At 39.1% G+C, this 18,181-nt stretch overlaps 1 protein-coding gene across 11 annotated transcripts in view; it reads left to right on the top strand.

The window, feature by feature from the left end:
* Positions 1-18,181, top strand: part of FAT3 (FAT atypical cadherin 3) — a 415,442-nt gene that overhangs the window by 339,748 nt on the left and 57,513 nt on the right. For all 11 annotated transcript variants that reach the window (XM_040544267.1, XM_040544270.1, XM_040544265.1 and 8 more), the window contains 3 exons: positions 5,111-5,307; positions 6,406-6,559; positions 8,019-8,252. In XM_040544267.1, the coding sequence (XP_040400201.1) occupies positions 5,111-5,307; positions 6,406-6,559; positions 8,019-8,252 (585 nt within the window). The remainder of the gene's footprint in view (positions 1-5,110; positions 5,308-6,405; positions 6,560-8,018; positions 8,253-18,181) is intronic.

Raw genomic sequence — 18,181 nt, 5'->3', positions numbered from 1 at the left:
TTTTTAGTTTCTGAAAACATTAGATGACAAAGCCCCAAACTTTCTTTAATGCTTACTGTACAATTACTAAAGCATATGAGCTCAGAAACTCCACTGTCTGAGTATATCCTTTGAATATGGGAGATGCACATAGAGAAAGAAACTAGGTTCTTCTGATTCAGATATTAAAACATATTAAAGTGTAGTTTAAGTAATGAAATAGTCTATTCACACTTCACCCCAAATTAAGCTTGGGAACTGCGTTTGAATATTTCATGGATTAGCCAGGTGATTATTCAAATGTTGTATCTTTTTGGAGGCATTTTGAGCTGTAGAAACCTCCATGAATACAATAAACAAATTCCAAGGAAAAACAGGACACTGACAAAAAGGGAAAAGAAGACAAATTACGAGAATGACATTTGGATCCATCAAAACCAGCTTTGTGCAAGTACACTTCATGAAAAGTAGCACGCAGAAAAGAGATGGAAAAAAATCATCTCTTAGGAGATGAAAGGAAGAAACATTCTGGGCCAGATGTGATCACTTAAGAGCCCTTTGCACTTTTTTAAGAAATGCAAACACTTATTGCAGCCTTCTGATCACCTTTGAAAAGGGAAAATGCATTCTGGTGGGTAAATATATATTCTGTTTTGAACTCCTTCCCTTTAGGAGAGGTTTCCATGATTACTGGCAAGTAGTTGCCATTTTCAAACTCCATTTTTCAAACTGCCATTTTAATCTGCATTTGATAGTGGGAAAAAATTTTGCACTTGTCATTTGTTATTTGGAGTTTGACAACAAGTGGAGAAGTTCACAAAGGAAAAGCGTGATATAAAAATCTTAGTAGAAAATCATTAGAAAGTTTAGGTGACACAAGTGCACTTAGGAAGCACAGTAGTTTCCTTCTGAAGGCTCATTGGAGCTCATTGCCTGTATAACTTGAGGTAGTTTGACAAACAACAGGGCTATGTCAATGTTTAGCTAGGATGTTTAGCCAGCCTAGAGACAGCTAGATATTACTGAGGTTTAACAGTGGAAAACAAGTGGAAAAATGTCAGTTGCTAGGACGTTGGTATCGTAAAGTGTTTTGAGTTAATTAGACTCCATCAGGCACGTAAATGTAAGAACAGACAACAGTGTTAAATGTGGTTCAACTGAATACAAGAAGATGGACAGTGTTTTTGGAGAAGGAACTAGTATTGTAAGCAGTGTCCTTTTTTTTTGCTGGGCTAATTGTCCAATGTGAGCAAAGTAACTGTTTGTTTGCTTCTATTTTATATTTGAAATCTGGAGTTCTGGAGAAATGTTTGCTTAGATGTTTGGGGAGGACTTGTACTGCAGGCTGAAGAACAGCATGCATATTTTACAATAGTAAAGCTAAGAGGATTGGGTTTATCATTTTGGCAGCTCAGTAAACATGCAACATCTTAAAGTGGGTGTGTGTGTGGGGGGGGGTAAACCTATTGATTTTAAGTTACACAAATGCCCAGAGTTCTAATTAGAAATTGAAAGTACCTAAATAGATGCATAAATGTAAGACAGAATCTAAATAAATAAGTCAGTAAATATTCAGTTCTCCCTCCCAGGTCAGCATTGCAGTGAAAACTGATACTGCTGGCTTCTAGCTTGCAGTTCCCTTTTAGCTGTTATAATTCCCTCTGTGTGTGCTTTAGTAATGATGTGTGTCAGGATTCGTTTATTTTGGATCACTGTGTCTCTGCATTTCATTTGTATCTAGCTGTTTTCTTTCTTTTCTTAAACTTGAGCTTGATTTGGCTTTGTACTATTTGCTGACTAGGGAGGGAGGGAGAGCATTATTTAAACTTCAAGTAACAAAAGATAAAAGATAATGCTGATTCTTTTACCCTCAAAGCCATTCTAAAAAGTTACTGGAGTGTTTTTTGTAGCTAGCACTTCACTGTTGTGACATTCAAAGTAGAACATAAGAAAACTGCCAACAGATTTTAAAGAATCCATTAATACATGTAGTCAGGAGGCTTCCGTTTAGAAAAGCTACATTATTCAGAGTGAAAAACTAATTAATTAGAACGCCCCTAGGATACTGAATCTGCTTACATATATTAGTGAAAAAGTTAATTAATCACTGCAGAATGAGATCTGCATCAAGACATATGTAGAAGTACTAGAAAATGGTTCCGTGGGCCACAGTGTGGATTTTTTTTTTTTTTGCATTTCTTTTTTTTAAGAATATTGTCTTGGCATTATCTTACTGTTTACATCTCGTTATTTCTGTTACATTGTATAGTACAACTTCCTCCTTTGTCTTCCAAAAACAAAGTATATAGCCAGTCCTTAGAAGCAAAAGAGAAGAAAGGTAGCACTCATGAAAAATGCATGCAAATAAACTGTTTCACATGTTTGCTCCTTATTGCACAGGTTTCTTGGCCATTGAAATCAATCCTTTTCTAGTGAAGTGGGGAGAGAAAGGGATTCCAGGGACCGTTTTTTAATATATACTCCCAAAATTCCTGTGTGATTCAAAAGCTATTCCATCAACAACAAAGCAACAGAGATTTTAAAATTGCTCCAAGCTAGTGTTACTGCCAGCCATAAAAGCCACCAGCTGATTTTAATTAGATTTTACCTTTCCTCTTTACTTAGCAATGGGATATCCATACCTTGAGTGCATTGCCTCATAGTAGCTCAGGACAGTTAATCATTTCCTTTTACAAAAGAACTAATATGCAGGAAAGCACTTATTGATATCATGAAGCTAAATAAGAGTATTTAAGACCATTTTTATTAATGGTTTACAACATTAAGCTCACTGTGATAAGATTACAGCCTTTTCTAAAAGAGAGTTAAGCTTTTTTATGCTGATGTTGAGCTGAATAGAGAGAATTTAATGTTAATCAGCAGGGGTCTACCTTCTTTGACAATCACATTAAGACTCAAGTCAGTGGACAGCTTCACATTGCCTTGGGTTGTATTCAGACTGGCCTGCAGTGCACATCAACATACTAAGTAACCCTCTTTAGAAGTCAGTTTATATCACACAATAGGTTAAACAAGGTTTGTCTGAGTCCTGTGATGGTTACTCCAAACTGTCATAGAAATCAGTGGGAAAATTGAGATCAGCTTGGTTTTGTGACCTAAAAAGTTGATTTTCTATCAACAGCAAATATCTGTGATATATCTGTTTTGTGCTCTGTATGACTACAGGGCCTTTTATAATTATAATGCATATCTGACTAATTTTCGGGAAATCTTCTTCATTACAACATTATTTTCTGACACAATTACACTTAGCTCTAATGGTGATGCTTAAGGAGAAAGATTTCCTCAGCTCATCTCAACTAACTTAGCTTTCATATCAAACAGAAACTAGTCTATCTTGTCGTTGGTAGCTAATGAAAAAGGCATGATTACAGCCCATGACCTCTTTTCTGCTTTTTGATGTACGAAGAAGGCATGAAATGTGCATTACACTTCTTTGCTTCATTTTAAGCACAGTTTTAAGTTCAGATCTTCTCTGCCTTATTTTTGCTAAGAAGGTCCCCAGGAACTGACAGAATTGTGCCACCAGAAGCAACAGCAGTGACACCCAATCTCCTGACAGCAGAGGCAGTTCAAATACATTCAGCCCTTAAAATACATTTTTTCTCTGTTGGATTTGTTTTTTTTTTTTTTTTAAACACTTATTTACTCAAACATCGAACTAGAGAGGAAGGTTTAAGAACCTGGTCTTTCCATTAAGCTCAGACAGATCCCCTGACACATGTCAGGACCCTGAATAAGTTGTGAGCAAAACCAAACTTAGCGTGTTTGACATTCTTGATCCTGACACAAGAAAGAATAAGCTTTCCCTTAATATTTTTATACCACTTTTATACATGAGAAACATGGATAGCGGTTCTCAGATTGCATTTCTGCACAGGAGAAAGCTTAATATGGTGGGAAAAGAGTTAGTACCAGGTTAGCTGGAATTAAAGTTTACCCAGTGGAGCAGTGTGATGGTTTTTTCTTTGTCCTTACTCAGTTCCTATAGCATACGGGTTTGCTATAACTATTTTGTGCTCCATCCTAAATTATTAAATGTACAGATACATTTTTTACGGACCAAACATGTTGGATACTGGACACAGAAGACTGGGTGGTTGGCTTAAAAGATCTTCTGTCTGGTCTGACAAGGGGTTTGAAAACAGGCTCAAAGAAAGGTGCTTGATGGTGGTTTCTTCGTGGAGTTGGCAGAGGACTGTACTGTTTCAAATGAAAGTGTAAATAAGTGTCAGAAACATTAAAGAGCTATCCCTGATTTGATTCCTTGTACCTTCTGCATGTGAAATGTCCTTCCTTCCTTCCTGAGGATGATGTGGACCAAATCTTTCCCTCTCCCAGTCTGCTTTTTCCCCCATGCAGTTTAATGGTGTGGAAGAGCAACGTTAGGAGGTTCACTGTTGGTGTTACAGCATGATAAAAAGCTGTTCTGCTTCGACTCCTGCACTCTTTGCTGGCTTTCCCCAGCTCTCACCCTCTGATACATTTGACCTAATTGTAGTGCTTATCTTCCAACTGCTCCTCAAATGACCTCTTGTTAGGACTATTTAATACTAATGTGTCTTCTTGTGTCGTGTAAACTTTTTTTAAAACTAGAATTTTAATGAGCAGAAGAAAGGCACAGCTGTATGATAAAGCTTTCATTAGAGGATTCCTTAATAGAACCTACTTCCAGCCCTTGATTGCATAATCAACAGCTAATGAAATTGTCTTGGTAACAAGAGCTGCGGTGTATTACATCCTCTCCCGAGACTAAGTGGAAAGACAATTGTACCAGCCTGAGAGGACTATTGATTGTTCACAGTTTGAATTTGATTGCCCTTAAGGGGAACTAAACAAGAGATCATCTTCAGCTCTGCTAAATGGATTTTGTTTCCGCTGAAAGTTATTGGTTCACTTTCATACAAGCCGTTTGGGGGGCAATAAACACAGGGAACATAATCTCATTACAGATTTCCTGAATCTGCAAGTTTGAAAGCACCTGTCACTGGGAAACAAATGACAATTGCATATTCCTGGTCCTCTAAGATGAGTCTGTATTTGTGCTTAAATCAGGTGGGAGCCCTGGAGGGATGCCCTAACCTGTTGTGTGTTGCTTGTCTCATTGCAGGAGGGAATCCCAAAGGGAAGTTCGCTCTGGGACTGGTTCAGAACGAATGGAAGGTTTATGTAAAAAGGCCACTAGATCGGGAGGAACAAGATGTTTATTACCTGAACATCACCGCCACGGATGGCCTCTTTGTAACCCAAGCTGCTGTGGAAGTGACGGTCACTGACGTTAATGATAACAACCCAGTCTGTGAGCGGGTGAGTTAGCAACACCCTCTGCAATCTGCTGTGGTGCTGGAAGTGATGGTTTCCCAGTGGATACCATTGTTGTGTTTACAGGATATGCCCATTTTCATCCTGAAGGTCTTAGGTGAAGGACCTAGAGTAATCTGGAGGGAAGCAGGATTCAACAGTCTTGTGAAACCAAGGTGAAAGGACAATGGCCTAGCAAAGGCAGTGGAGGAGTCTCCTCCATCTTCTGCACTGTGGTCTTACCTGGCTTTCTAAAATAAAAAGGGTTGTGAGCAGGCACTGCTATGGGACAGCCACTGCCCCCCTACAGAAAAAAAAAAAAAAAAAAAAGGCTTTTCCTTCACGATCAGTGTGGAAATGTCTTCAGTCTAATCTAACTCCAGCCTTCCCGAATGTGTCAGGTGGCTAGCAGCCAGAGACACAGTGAAAAAGGTAGAATATAGCTTACTCTCAAGCTGTCAGGCATGCATGCAGTATGCAGTATAGCCTGACCACAGCTTTCACAGCATCAGCTGTCTCTTATTCTATGGAGAGGCAATGTGGGAAACCAGTATTACTGTGATAGGAAGGTGTACGTGAAACAAAAGGCACTATGAAAACTAGATTTCCTTAACAGTACAGTTTACAGAATCTTACTTATATATATCCGTATGTATACACATATGTAATTCCCATCATTACATTATCACCGATGGACCATTGTCATTGCAAGCATCACTCCGGGGAATCACAATCTGTATCTCCCTCAACACTGCTGGATGATGTGATAAAAACAGCTGTCTTCATTAGCACACTTATCCATTTCATAGGTGTTGATGAAAGAAATGGAAGACAGAAAATGTGACTGCATTTTACACCTAAGACTAGCCCTGTTAAGAGTCATAATGGCATTGTTTTTGTAACACCTCAAGGCTTAGCAGTGCTGTGAATTTCTAGGACTGTATTACATAAAGGAAAATTGTTTCCCGTATAGAAAAATGCACTACAGAGAGTTTAAAAAAAAAAAAAAAAAGTTGTAAGATAGCTATAAAATACTGTTATTGCATAGCTTACATTTCTGTGTTTTTGTTTTGTTTTGTTTTTGTTTTTGTTTTTTTTCTCTAGGTTGCATACACAGCACTGTTTCCTGAAGATATTCCGTCAAACAAAGTCATTCTAAAAATCAAAGCTAAAGATGCTGACATTGGGTCCAATGGTGAAATTCGCTACTCTCTCTACGGTCCTGGGAACAATAAATTTTTCTTAGATCCAGAAAATGGTAAGATGACAACTAAATGTTTTCAGATAGCCTTCTTAATCCCTCAACTTCAGCGGGTACCAGTTTCCTTAACTGGAGTTAGGTTACATTTGGTTATCAGCCAGTTCCAGTTCTGACAGGCATGGATGACCACTTTGGAAGTGGTGACTGCAGGAGGGAGGAGGGACATGTTTGTTGGCCGGGTTGAGTGTTGTATTCAGGGTGGCAGAAACTGACCCTTTTGTTTCCCAGCCAGACCTCAAGTTAGGTCAGAGGCATGGGGCCCTTGTCCTGGAGTTGTCTTGGTGAAGAAAAGGGGAACCTGCCAGCAGGGTCCTCCTTCACATTTGGACTTTATGTCTTCCACCCTGATCTGGAATTACTGTTTTTTATACCATGTAACAACAACATTCTTTTTATACCCAGACTTGAGTGGAGAAAGGATATCAGTAATGAATTTGTGGGCACAGGGGAGTGCTACAAAGGTGTTGTTCATTTGGCATAGCATCTGCAAAAAGATGCTTATCTCTGCTAAGGTCCAGATTTTGTGCTTGTCATAAAGTAAAGCTAAATAAAATAATTTTTCCATGAATAAAAATCCCACTCTTTTGTTACTTCTGTTACTTCTAGGAATTTAGTTTCTGTTATGACAGCCTAAGTCCATCCCTGTGCAATGCCTCCTCCACCTGGCTAGCAGGAGGCAGCACCTGATATTGTCGTAGTACTACCGACAAGAGGCATTCGGAGAGCTGTGCAGTGTGTGGAAGGGAAGTTTTGCACTCCTTAAGAACAAATTTTGTATTTTACTGCAAATTACTCCCTTTACCAAAATAAACCAAAACTTACTCTTTGACTAATAATGGCTGTTTGCAGATGTGGCCACGTTTGCTGTCATTTGTCAGTGCTGTGGAAAATGGATCATGGATAAAGTTCTCACAGTCTGAGTGAGAAACTGTCTTTGCTGCTAATGTTTATTGTGTTATAAGAATAAGAATTCATATTCAAGCTAGATGCCAGAGGCATCTACAGGAATTCAGAGGTGATTGGAGGTTAAAATGTGGGAGAAGAGATTGGTTCTGTTTTGAATGGTAGCATTAGAAAATTTTGCAGTTCATTATGGTTGCTGTCATCAGTAGATTCAGGGTGCTTTTCTAAGTCTTGAAGTCTATAAATCTTGAGAGTAATAAAAGACAGACTTCAAAAAACATACCATGTTATGCTCTTAGAAGTTGCAGATTCTCGAAGGCCACCATGAGTGGCTTGTCCTCCCTGCACTCATGCTGCCAGCTCATTTGGTTGGGTGGAGAGAAGTGAGAAGTGACACCGTTGTGATGTTTTAATCTGTTCATTGGAATAAGCAAGGTTGTTTTTTCTTCTTGTAAATTCCAGTCAAGTACATGTTTTTGAGCTACTCCCACTGTCTAGAATTAGTGATGTTGCTATGGCAGTAATGATGACTGCTGCTTTAAATCAATTTCAGGTGAGCTGAAATCCTTAGCCTCACTTGACCGAGAGAAAATCCCTGCGTACAACCTGATTGCCCGAGCTACGGATGGCGGTGGCAGGTTCTGCCAATCGGAAATCCATCTTATTTTAGAAGATGTGAATGATAACCCACCAGTGTTTTCATCTGATCACTACACCGCATGTGTCTATGAGAATACTGCCACTAAGGCGTTGCTAACAAGAGTCCAAGCCACTGATCCTGATGTCGGTAAGAGAGTAACACTGAGAACAGTAACTAATGTTCAGGAAGACTCTGAGTTGGTGGAACTGCAATGCAGATGAATTTTTCTTTCGTCTTTCCTCATTCTTTCATCTTTCTTCATCCTTTCCTCTTTGTTTCTGGATCCTCCCCATTTTTCTGTCTTCTCTTTCTTTACCTGGAAATGCTCGTGGCCAAGCTTGGCATGATGGTGTTACAAAAAGAAAAAGCATTGCAGCAGCTACAGAAGTGTGTAGTCTTTTATTCTCTTGATCAGTGGTAATTTTGGGGGGTAAATTCCAACTTTCTTCCTCCAGCAGTCTCACCTCCTTTCTTGAGCCATGGTTTTAGACGCCCATGCCTCTACATAGGCAAATAATATAGTTACGTGCTGTAGGGACTTATATGTGATTAATCACAATATTGCTAGAGTTTTATACTGCTCTAACTCCCATTTGTTCCAGCTGGTTACCTTAGCATGAAGCTATTGTTGTACATTGTGAATGTACATTATAAATGGTCTAGCTGTTTAAGTGTAGATTCTTTTGAAGTGGAATAGTTTATTATATGAGGACCTTAACCTTGAAATCTAGGCCCAGTTATAAATATTTAAAAATATTTTTCATAGCACAGTGGTAAAACCTGATGAATATCAGATTTTGTTCTCAGCTTATTCACTTCAGCTGGAATAAATAAATCCCATAATTTATTTTTTCTTCCTGTGGTTTTGGAGATGTTTTGTAAAAACTGTGGCTTAAGTAGCTTCACATAAAAAGCAGACCTTTCACTGAATGATAAAAAATAATTAATTTAATATATATTTTTTTAAGTACAGTACATGCTGGAAGTCTCAGTTTTTACTAAGGTTGATAGTGTAAATATACAGTAATCAGTAAAGGAGCAGAAAGCATTCATTAAAGTATCTGTGAAGTGCTGCATTATATGCTTGGCTGAAAAATCACTATTAAAACTTATGACACTGTCCTGCAGTGAAGAGCCAATTACTGGTAGTTAGCTACTGAAGTCTGAACACCCAGTGTTGTTGGTTTCCATTGTTGTCTTAATTACCATTTCTCTCATAGGTGAGATGACATTCAAGGAGTGGAGAGACACAAGGGATTAGAGTTGAAAGTTGTCAATAAAAGTTCCTGTTAGCACCAACTTTGCATAATAAGATGGTTAGCTATGAAAAAAAAAAAAAAAAAAAAAAAAAAAAAAAAAAAAAACATGATCTAATTGCTACATCTTCTTTCTGAAACAAGATAAGTTAAAGAGAGGGATGAATTAGAAAAGGGTATACCTTTCCTTTAATGACTAGACTTGAAAATCAGACAAGACATTATCATATAAAAGTGACTCTGGTCTCTAAAATATGATTTTATATTAATTACTGTTCTATTAATACTATTTATTCTATTGATACCAAAATCACTGATTCCTGTTGCTGCAAAATGATTAAGTTTACGTAGTGTAATGTTCCCAACGCAGAGTAGAAATACATTATTGATATTCTCCATGGGATACGATATTCCTGTAGGGTCCTGTGGAGAGTTATCCTAAAAACATAAATGAAGCTGGGAATCATCATACAAATCAATTTTTGACATTCAGGAAACATTTTACAATCAATCTTAAAATTTGACAGTGCTTATGCTCTAGGTTTTGGAGAACCAGGTACCATAAGCGTAAGAATATTGATGTAGAATCCATTGAGATAAAACTTGAGATAAGTCAATTTGTGGTCTGCAACTGCCTGCAACTAAACAGCATTTAACATAAAAGTGGAAATATTGTCGTCAGACACTGCTGGATAATTAAGATAATTTCTAGGTAACAGGAAAATAGTGTTGTATCTGCTTTGTGTTCCTGAACTCATAATATTCTGGGAGTTTTCAGGACTAGAACATAAGTTGTTTCATATATTTGTAATTTGGTTACATGCTTAGAAACTGCCTGTGCCACCTGGACACATTGAAGGAGAGCTGTGATTTTTCTTCACAGTATTCAGCAGGAAAAAAAAAAAAAAAAGAAAGAAAAAAAAGGTTTAGCTATTGAGAACTTAACTGTAGTAGCATGCAAGTTGGTTTCCATTTAACCTCTCCATGTATCTAGGCATCTTAAGTTAAATGAATGCTTAGAGGAGAGAGTGGATACACATATCCCTTTGTTAAAATATTGATAACTTTATTATAAAATAATATTTTCTCCCATCCTTTTTTCCATTGGAAAACCTTAATATTTCCACAAGGTAATACTTCCTACTAACTTGCCACCATCAGGTTTCGATATGTGCAAACTAAGAAATGAAGGACAAGTGCTGATTTTACAGTTTGTTACAGGAGTTCACAGGAAGCAGGTAGATTTTCCACCTCCCACTGTCTTCAAATCAAAGTGCCAAATTACTCCATTCTGTTCAAATTAGGGCAGAAGAAAAGCTGGCATGAACACTGATGCGTAATTATCTGAGCAAGCTCGTCAGACAACTGCAATATCAGCCTGTTTCAAAGGAATTAGGGTTATCCTAGAGCAGCAACACTGAGAAAACGTACATGGGACTTTGTGGCAAACACAAAATTAGAAGGCTGATAAACATCAAAATAAACCTGGAGCCCAAATTACTACCTGAATTGCAGGTCCATAATTATTTTCAGTGCTGCTCATGTTTTATTGCCTGCATACAGTGCTGCAGTCTGAGTTGTGCAGGATTTGTACTGAGTTGTGTCACTGAAGGTTTTTTTTCCTTCTTCTGGCCATAGGTATTTCTCCTGGGCTATAACTAAAGCAGGTTATGGTACTTGCAGGCAGCAAAAAGGTGGCAGTGCTGTCTGGGAAAACTTTTATGTTTAGGCAATTCTGTGAACTGAACATTCAATGTGTGTGTGTACACTGTGTGCTTGGAGTAGCTCCTCAAAATGAGATGAACTGAGCTGGTTGCAAGCCTGCAAGCCTCACAGCACAGAGCTGGGTGCATTGTCCAGGACACGTGAGTCCCATGTTGGCCATGTGATGCCTCTCAAGGCTCTGTGGGTGTAGCACAGGTACACATGAGCTTGGCTCGTTTAGGGAAAGAAAAGGAGGCTGAACAAAAAGCAAAAATTACCACGTATTCTGACAAAAGTAGGGAAAAGCAGAGATCTGATTTTTTTCATGAATGATCAGAAACAAACTCAGTATTTGAAGCTGCAGTACTCAAGTAGGTTGGAGGGAGAAAATGGGTGTTGAAAGCCTAATTCAGAGAGCTGGGATAATATTTGAGGCTATCTTAGGTAAGTTTATGCAGACAGGTTATACAGGTCAATTGTGCTTGAGTTTGGCTGTGCATTTTTTAAAGAGTTGTGTAGAGTTAAATACTCCTTGGGCCAAGATTTACGAGACAGATTCTGTAGCCCTCTGATTAGTGCCTTTAATGTGGAGAGTTTTAATCAATCAAGCTTTTAATAGTCCTGGTACTCGGTGTGGGAAACTAATTATTCACCTCTTCATGTAAAGTGGAAGAACTGCAGCAGAAGGGACTGAGCCCTTCTGGGGAAGCCATTTGACCTTCTGTTGGGAGACATCTGCTCTCTAACCCTGCCCTCTACCACGAAGTGCAGGGGAGCAGACTGTGGCCCATCATCTGCCCGGTGGGCTGCTGGGGAAGCTGGTGAACTGGGGGAAGGAGGCCATTTGCTTTCTGCTTCTGATGGAAAACTTTAACTTGGATTTGAAATAAATCTATGACAAAACTGATGCTTTCCCAGCAGTCTTAGGCCTCAATGAATTTTGATGTTCCAATAAAGACTAGGTTTGCCAAAAAAATACAATAAAATCCCTTACCATGTACACTTGTAAGGCAGGTGCACAGGAAATAAGAAATGTTTTGTTTGTTTGTTTGTTTGTTTTTTGTTTGTTTGTTGTTTTTTCCCTAGGGAAGAATGGTAATGTAGACTCTCCTTTAGATTTCAGTCAGTCCAGTCTAGAGTGTATCTACCCCCAGGAGGGTTGTGCAGTAAAAGTATTATATCATATTTTCCTTCTTGTACTCTTGTTCAGGTCAACAAGAAAACTGAAGAATCAATTAAAAGAATAAAAACTAAATACTTGTAAAATAATGACCAAGGGACATAGCACTCTGGGGTTTATGAAACAAAACAGTTGCCTGCAGACAAAACGAAACACTTGCCTGCATCAAAGTGATGGTGAGCACAACACAAGGTGGTTCAGTGGGTGACCATTTCCAGCAACGTGTATGGAAGTAAACTAGTCAAGATTTCAGCTGTATCGTCAATGGGCTTTGCTCTTGAAGGAATTAGGGCAAGTGAGCCTGTTGCACACCCAGCTGTGCCACACAGGGAAGAGTTAAGTGCTGCCAGGTGAGATCGCAGAGAAGCAGGCAAGGCGGTCACAACCTGATTAAAGAGCAATTTTCTGTATAATGCATAATGGCACATGAAAATACTGAAGGCAACATTGATTTTGACGTTTGCTGGCAAAGCAAATGTACAACAAACTTCTGCTTCACATGTGGTTTGTTTATGTTAGGCAGGTCCCTTAAAGTGGGTCTAGAAAAGTTTGAGGCATTCAGGATCTGAAAAAGAAAATGAGGATTGAAATGTGCATAAGAAGAATAACACAAATAATAGGATAGAAGAGGTAATAAAACCCAGCTACTAGGTAGATAGCTTTGGCAGTGAAGCCAAAGCTAGCTAGATGATGTTTCTGAGCGTTTATAAAAAATACGGTAAGGATGGCTCATTCTCTTTAAAAAGCATATGTGGAGCGTCCTGTATCTTTACTCACCTCTTTGCCCCACTGCCTTATAAAATAGTCCAGGGGATAGTATACTAATGTAGGATATGGAAAACCTGAATTCTCTCTTCCTCTTTCTGAAGCTATTCAAAACAACATTGCATAAGTAAAGGGTTATACAGACTCAGGTTACAGTTGAAGTAGAGGGTCTTTTCCACCATCACTGAAGCTGTTTTGAAAAGGGTTTCAGGAATCAAAGAAAAAAAACATGAGTGAGAATTGCTCTGTAGCATGGTGGGTGACTGGATTCTGTGCTCTGTTCCCCAGGGCTTATTCAATGAAAATTAATAGCCTATAGCAATGTACCTACTCCTTTTGTTCTATAGGGAGAGTGGGAGGACAAAGTCCCACATCCCCCCTCAGCTAAGTTTAAAAAAAAAAAAAAAAAAAGTTTTAGCTATTATTGAATTATAAAAAGAGCCCAAAACTGTCATCATAGAATCACAGAATGGTTTGTGTTGGAAGGGACCTTAAAGATCATCTAGTTCCAACCCCCTGCTATGGGCAGGGACACCTCCCACCAGACCAGGTTGGCCAAGGCAGACTGGTTAGTCCTGAGGACACCTACAGATTCAAGTTCACCCAGAAAGCTGTTCAGGAGAAAACATAGCTTTTGCCTTCTAATAAAGTCAGGAGCACTTTGAGGAATGCAGAGATGCTGCACATTGGGCCCCGGAAAAATTGCCAAATAAAAAATGATAGTCAGACTCAGTGGAGTTAAGACTTCCCTAGTGATAGGAGGTAAATAAACAAGGTGTTTGGGGATTATTGTAGAAAACACAGGTTTCTACCTAAATAAGCCCTGCTTCGTATTCCATATTTTGCTTCCCACACCTTGACACTTAGGAGACCCAGTCCTGTTAGCAGTCAGACTATGCGACCCTACTGTTGAATCCTTCAAAGAGTCAGATTTTTAAAGCTGCAAATAGGTAGTCAGGGGAACTCAAGCACCCATCTTGCATTACAATAATGTGTATCTGTGTATTGAGATGACTCAGAGTTAGTCTGTGTTCAGCAAGCAGAAGTCATCAAAACACTCTTATTTCCTTCTGCGACATCCTAAGAGGCCAGATAGAAAGGAAAGAAACATGGGTTGTATGGCCTTGGTGCTATCCTTATACTTTATCATTCCCATGAATTTCTTTTATTTTTGAGATTTCCAAGACATTATTAACAGCATGGAGTCAGAGAACTAGATGCATAACAGGGAGAATTGTACCTCCTGGATTGTTTTGACTGAATAAGCCCTGTATTTGAATTGGGCCACTGAAACATACATATTTATGTCTATGTGCATGTATATATATGCATGGATGCATACATACATATAAATATATATGCATTCTCCTGCTACAGACCACTATTTCAGCATAGTGCTAAATTACCCAGTGTTGTCAGGTGCAGCATAACTCTAAATTAGGTGTATCCGAATGGTGTTTACACCTCCAATTACTTCATAGCTTCTCTTCACTTCGAAAACATAATCAAGCTTATGCCTGATAATCATGAAGAAGTGAAGTACTCAGGATCACTGATGGAAACAACTTGTCTATGCCCACACCCTGGGCCATATAAATCCCTGCTAGAAAAGAGGAGAGTGAGCCAGTCAGCAAGACTTCATCTCCCCACTCAAGAAAACAACACCCAACCCAGCTGAACCAGAAAACTCCTTTTGGAGTTAAGGCTGTTGTTTCTCCACAGAAGAGGAACAAACATAGTGAAAGCATGTCTCAGTACATCTTTTGTCAAGATTTCTCTCTCTTTCATCTCAAAATGATGGAGAAATATAAAATCTGGTTTAGTGTTTGTCTTCTGTCTTGTTTATTGTTAATGAAGTTGTAGACTTTTAACTACCTGTAACTGGTGTTGTAGTTAACATTTAGTTGATCACAAAATGTGCTAGGTGCCACTGTTAACAATCACACCATGAAACAGAGGAAAGAGAAAGCACAATAAATAATCAGGTAAAATGCCTAAACTTAACTGCTAAGTTGATAAGCAATAACTATTTTTACAGCTCTCTTTCTGGACACTTTTTCTGTTTTACTTCTAGTTTGTTTATTTTTAATGCTTGCCATTATTTTTCTTTCCCAAGGTTTTCAAAATGTAAGTGAGCAGACAACAAAGTTAAGCCTCACTTTCCACGGATAAACAAGAATGAGTGGGCTAGCTATACTTGGGGAAAAACATTAAATAATGAGTTCAGGTGACAGATGAAAACTAGAGAGGAGTAACACACTATATAAGGTCTTGAATATGTATAAATTTCAGATCGTGTGTGATGCAGCCAGCAGGTAATGCCCACTGCAGAATCTCACTGTCGTATGGGGATTGTGCCTGTTGTATTAATGCTCAGCCTTTTACTGATGTTCATCTGGATCAACCTGTGTTGTAACTCCACCATTTTCAATTGACTTAGACAAGGAGCAATTTGATATTTCTTAATTATAAAGAGAGAGATTTTATTTCCCTGTTTTTATTTAAAGCAGTAATGACATAGAAAATCTTATTATGTGACATTCAGTACATGTTCCTTTGTTTTAGTACAGAAGAAAACTAGAAAAATCCCTGCTGAAGGATGGCATTTGAGGTACTAGATGGCTGTTGTACAAGCTCTTCACACCAGAGATTTGGCAAAGGGCAATATTCTATCATATGCTAATACAGGTCTAAATGTAAAATGTGCTAGATTTTACCTTTATTTTAAAAATATACTGCAATCCTCTTATAGGAATAGTAATTCCTGTAAAGCTTTCCATGTTCAAATAGCTTATGTTTGTGATTGGCACCTTAGAAATTTGAGAAGTTTAAGTGAGTTAGTGAATAGAGAGAACACAGTTTGCAAACATTAATCCCCCAACAGCTGTGGGCAAGCAGTGTGGGAGGATTGCTTTCTTTACCAATCCAGGAACCGTGGTGTTGGAGCAGTTGTTTCCTTTCCACAAAAGAAAAAAAAAAAAAAAAGTCTTTATAATCAGAGCAGAGTCTACCATTGTCTCCACAGCAGGGCTGCCACTGACACAAACTGGTGGACACTTCTGTCTGGGCAAATGGTAACCCTGAGCACTCAAGTATTTTGGATTTCAGTGGAAATAACTCTCTACCTCATCTTTGCCTCCTGCCTGTTTAGTTTCCTGACTTGAGCCAGGAAGCTGAGGGGAGACAGCTACTGATACAACACTTCCTCCAAAGTGCTTTTTCTTCTGCAGCTTTTCATTGAATTCATTGTCCTCCCAAGGAACAAGTGTTAGGCTGCATCCCCACAAAGCACTGTAGAAGGGCAGCAGGCTGCTGAGATATGTATTTTTCCTTCTTTTCTGCCTCTGTGTTCAGGCTGGAAGCCACCAAGGAGTGGTATCTGTGAGTGTCCCAGCTCAGGCCCTCAGCACTGACCCATGCATAAAATTATAAATTCACCTGTAAAAGACTTTATTCCAGGTCCCATGGCCAAAATAAGGTTGTTTTGATCATCAACCTGTTTTGATCATCAATGCAGACAGTTTGTTCTGTGATAACCCTGGAAGTTCTGTATTCCTCTCTTGTTTTCCAAGAAAAGAACACTTGCCTTCAAGAAGTAACTCTCTCCATTTCTGCCTGAAAATTACTTGTCTTAGGGTTAGCAACCAGAACACCATAATGTGAATCTGAACAGGCTCCTTTGTGGGACCAATAGCAATCGCTTATCAAAAAGCATTATTCATATTTTGTTAATTAACTGTCATTACTTTTAGGCAGCAGAGTACAAGGAGTGTGGTCTCATTGTATATTGGTCAGGTTGCAATCACCAGAGTTACCAGTTCTTGTATGTGAACTCACCCCATCCAGTGTCTCATGCACCAAAATCTCTCCCCACTTCCTCATGCAAGATCTCCTTGCTGCAGTTTTGAGGTGCTTTGAGACACAAGTCATGGGTAGGCCATCTCCTTTCCAGCTACTTTTGCCCTTAAAGGGAATAAAATCTATATATCTTGTGAGTTGTGGCAAGAAACACTGTGATGAGTATCAAACAGGGTCTTTGTGCCAGAGGAAAACCCAGACCAAGCTCAGTCTCTCATGCAGTCGCAGGCACATAGGCATAGAAGATGTGTGTTAAGGTCCCTGCTTAAGAGAAGTGCTTAATTCTGTATAGAAGCTGGCAGATAACAAGAGATCCAAGTACATAACTCTAAACAGCTTTACAGTTGAGATGTGTGTGTAAGTTGACTGTTCAACTGCATGCTCTGAATTGGGCAAAATCCACTTTTCCAGCGTCCCTAGGGATCAATTCTAATTAACAGCTCATTAACTGTTCTGGTCAGGTCTGTCCCTGTGGAGGTTAGAGGAGGATTTCTAGCAAAAGGAGATCCTTACAGAAATGCAGACACATCTCCAGACATTCAGACCTTCAGAACCTTCCACTCTCCAGAGGGTTTTATTCCTTCTTCGGTTCCGTCACCGTAGTTGATTGTCAGGTGACAGCACATTTCAACACTTCTGTGAGGCTAAGTGAAGATATGAGCATGGTCTCCATCAGGCTGCAGGGTGTTCAGGGTCTAGGTGTTCCAAAACAAAAGAGTCTCCAACTGGCTTGTGTGCTGAGCTCAGTTCTTCATGTGTAAGACAGAAGTAGTCTCCTCGTCTGCCTCGCATGCTTTGCTGAAGGAGAGCTTCTCTGCAGGTTTTACATTTGTGATGCTGTGAAAAAAAAAAATCTGGTTCATTACGATATTGGCATTTAAACTTTTCTTAATTCTAAAGGCATTTGAACATTTGAAATATACTCTGGTGTCTCAAGCACTGTGTTAAAACTTTATTCCCTTAGGAGGTCAAACAGGAATTCCTAATGCTGAGTAGGGTCTGGGACTTTGTAGTTGCTCTAGCTTTTATGTGAGCATGGTTGAAGAAAAGAGTCTCCCAGCTCCCCCTTGTGTGGATGCTCTACTCCTGCTACGTCAAGCAGAAAACAAATGTGATTTGTGCTGCTTTTGATCAGTCATTTCTACAATGCTTTGCTGCTGGAAAGCAGAATAATACTGTCACAAATTTTAAGTTAACAAAATATGCCTAGAAGGGATTGGTAGCTCTTGTTCATTTGAGTAATGTCAGGCTTGCAAGGTCTGTTCTCCAGCAAAAAGGGCAGCAAATGCTCAAGTGAGAGATGTTAAAAACAG

The sequence above is a fragment of the Cygnus olor genome, chromosome 1 (genome assembly GCF_009769625.2).
Source record: "Cygnus olor isolate bCygOlo1 chromosome 1, bCygOlo1.pri.v2, whole genome shotgun sequence".
Classification (NCBI taxonomy): Eukaryota; Metazoa; Chordata; class Aves; order Anseriformes; family Anatidae; genus Cygnus; species Cygnus olor.
This window is presented reverse-complemented; position numbering and strand designations above follow the sequence as displayed.